The sequence below is a fragment of the Danio rerio genome, chromosome 7 (genome assembly GCF_052040795.2).
Source record: "Danio rerio strain M-AB ecotype USA chromosome 7, GRCz13ab, whole genome shotgun sequence".
NCBI lineage: Eukaryota > Metazoa > Chordata > Actinopteri > Cypriniformes > Danionidae > Danio > Danio rerio.
Window position 1 is genome coordinate 11,607,501 of NC_141027.1, and position 2,500 is coordinate 11,610,000.

General features: G+C 36.3%; 1 protein-coding gene across 26 annotated transcripts in view; it reads right to left on the reverse strand.

The window, feature by feature from the left end:
• Nucleotides 1–2,500, reverse strand: part of tmc3 (transmembrane channel like 3) — a 74,838-nt gene that overhangs the window by 26,294 nt on the left and 46,044 nt on the right. For all 26 annotated transcript variants that reach the window (XR_015495078.1, XR_015944698.1, XR_015944697.1 and 23 more), the window contains one exon: nucleotides 87–154. Coding sequence is in view for 19 of the 26 variants with exons in the window: in XM_087260195.1 (XP_087116321.1) it covers nucleotides 87–154 (68 nt within the window). In the remaining 7 variants the exon portion in view is untranslated. The remainder of the gene's footprint in view (nucleotides 1–86; nucleotides 155–2,500) is intronic.

Here is a 2,500-nt window from a genome sequence, read left to right on the forward strand (position 1 = left end):
AAAGCAGTCGCTGGAATGTAATAATCCTTAAATGGAGAATCATGACTTAGATTATTGGCTGATAAATGGATAAATCCATCACTTACCAGATCATTCCCTGGTTGTAAATCAGATGAAGAACATTTTCGGCTATTTTGAATTCTCCGTATTCTGGCTGTAAAGGGAAATTAATGTCATTGTAAGGGGAAAATATAAACATTCAATTGATCAAAAATATAAAAGTTGATGTAAAACAAATAAAAAAATAAAAAGAATTGACATTATGGATTCCACCAAATATATGGTGCCTTTATAATTATAAGAAGAAGAAGACGACTGAAAGATTCAGATTTCTGCTTTCCAATCCGTCTCATCATGGACCAACGTTTATCCTTTCCATCATCCTGTTTCTCAGTATTTAACTGTGAATTGATTTTAATTAATGAATAAGTTAACACATTGCTTAATATAAGAATGTTCAGTGCATTTGCCTGTCTCTTTATAACTATTTTCAGGAGCCAGCAAACTAGGTCAGAGGTCATGGAGACCTTGAGAGGAACTGAGGGCTGAGGACTGGAAACAGCCGTTTCTATTGTTATTTCTATGAGTTAATACTGTCTAAAATGTCTAAAAGTGATTTTACTGTTTTTACATTTATTTATTTTAAAGTGATTCTACTTTTTATTCAAAATAGACTTTGTGTAGTAAGGATATACTGTAACTGCCTGAATGTAGATTATACCGGTTTTTAACCAGTTTTGATAAAGATGGCCGAGTATACACTCAGCCTTGGATAAGAAACCGATTATACTTTAAGTGTGTGTGTTTTATTTGATTGTTGATCTGTTTCACAGGTCTGGAGTCAGCTCTAATCAGTCTAAGGCAGGGGTCACCAATCTCGGTCCTGGAGGGCCGGTGTCCCTCCAGGGTTTAGCTCCAACTTGCCTCAACACACCTGCCTGGATGTTTCACCTTGATTAGCTTGTTCAGGTGTGTTTGATTAGGGTTGGAGTTAAAATCTGCAGGACACCGGCCCTCCAGGAACAAGTTTGGTGACCCCTGGTCTAAGGGATGTCTGACGTTTATGTTTAGATATTGTTCAGAATTGTACGCACGAACCCCACATGGAAATTTTCCTAGTCTATCTGTGTTTTAACCAATCAGGTTAGAACACCAATATGTATGACGCAGTTCATGACGTTATGTGAGAGTATAACTGTTATTGATTGGTGATTGTAAGCAGAGCGGCCTAGGAACTCATTGCCAGTGTTGAAGCTGGCTTCTGCAAATGAAACTGCAAACTATCTTCAGTAAACTTAATTTATTTATTTAAATCTCTGACTCCGGCTCTTCTTCATCTACCAGACTGGTTATTCTTTGGGTCAAACTGTAAGCTATCCCTACACAATGAAGAAGAAGACGATAAAGAAGAAGAAGAAGACAAAGAAGACGACGAATAAGAAGATGAAGAAGAAGAAGATGAAGAAGACGAAGAAGAATAAGACGAAGAAGAAGATGAAGAAGACGACGAAGAAGAAGAAGAAGACGAAGAAGAAGAAGACGACGAAGAAAAAGATGAAGAAGAAGAAGAAGACGAAGAAAAAGACGAAGAAGAAGAAGACAAAGAGGAAGACGAAGAAGAAGATGAAGACGAAGAAGAAGAAGACGAAGAAGAAGAAGACAAAGACGAAGAAGACGACATTTTCTTAAGAATAAAATGAACATTTATGCAATATAGAATCATGAGAGACACGAAAATATTGATACAGAAAATTCAGCAACTGGAAAAAATATAGCTTCTTTCAAAATATTCAGATATAATTTTTTGGTATTTAAAATTGTACATTTTATTAAAATTTTGTTTTATTATTTACTATATTATTTATCAAAATATTCAAAATATTTTCTTTATATTTTTAAATAAATAACACTTTGTTTAACTGCAAGTCAAGTAACCATTAACATGCATATATGTGGTTAAATTACTTAAAGATTTTGACAAAACAATATTAATATAAAGTAATGATTATGGGCAGGTGCGGGTACAGGCATCCCTGTAAAAGAAGGCAGCATTTTGTGCTCTAAAATCTCGATGTACTATTTAGCAATAATGGTGCCATCACAGAAGTGCAAGTTACCACTGACACAACTAGTTGATCATTTGGAAAAGTGAAAGAAGAGAGATTTTTCCTCAAGATTCTCACAGAAATCAGTCAAGTTTGGTAAAGAAAAAATTATGGTTTGGGGTTACATTCAGTATGGGGGCATGCGGGAGATCTGCAGAGTGCATGGCAACATCAACAGCCTGATGTATCGAGACATTTGCAGGATGGCGCTCCTTCTCATACTTCAGCCTCCACATCAAAGTTCCTTAAAGCAAAGAAGGTCAAGGTGCTCCAGGATTGGCCAGCCCAGTCACTAGACATAAACATTATTGAGCATGTCCGGGGTCAGATGAAGGAGGAGGCATTGAAGTTGAATCCAAAGAATACTGATGAACTCTGGGAGTCCTGCAAGAACG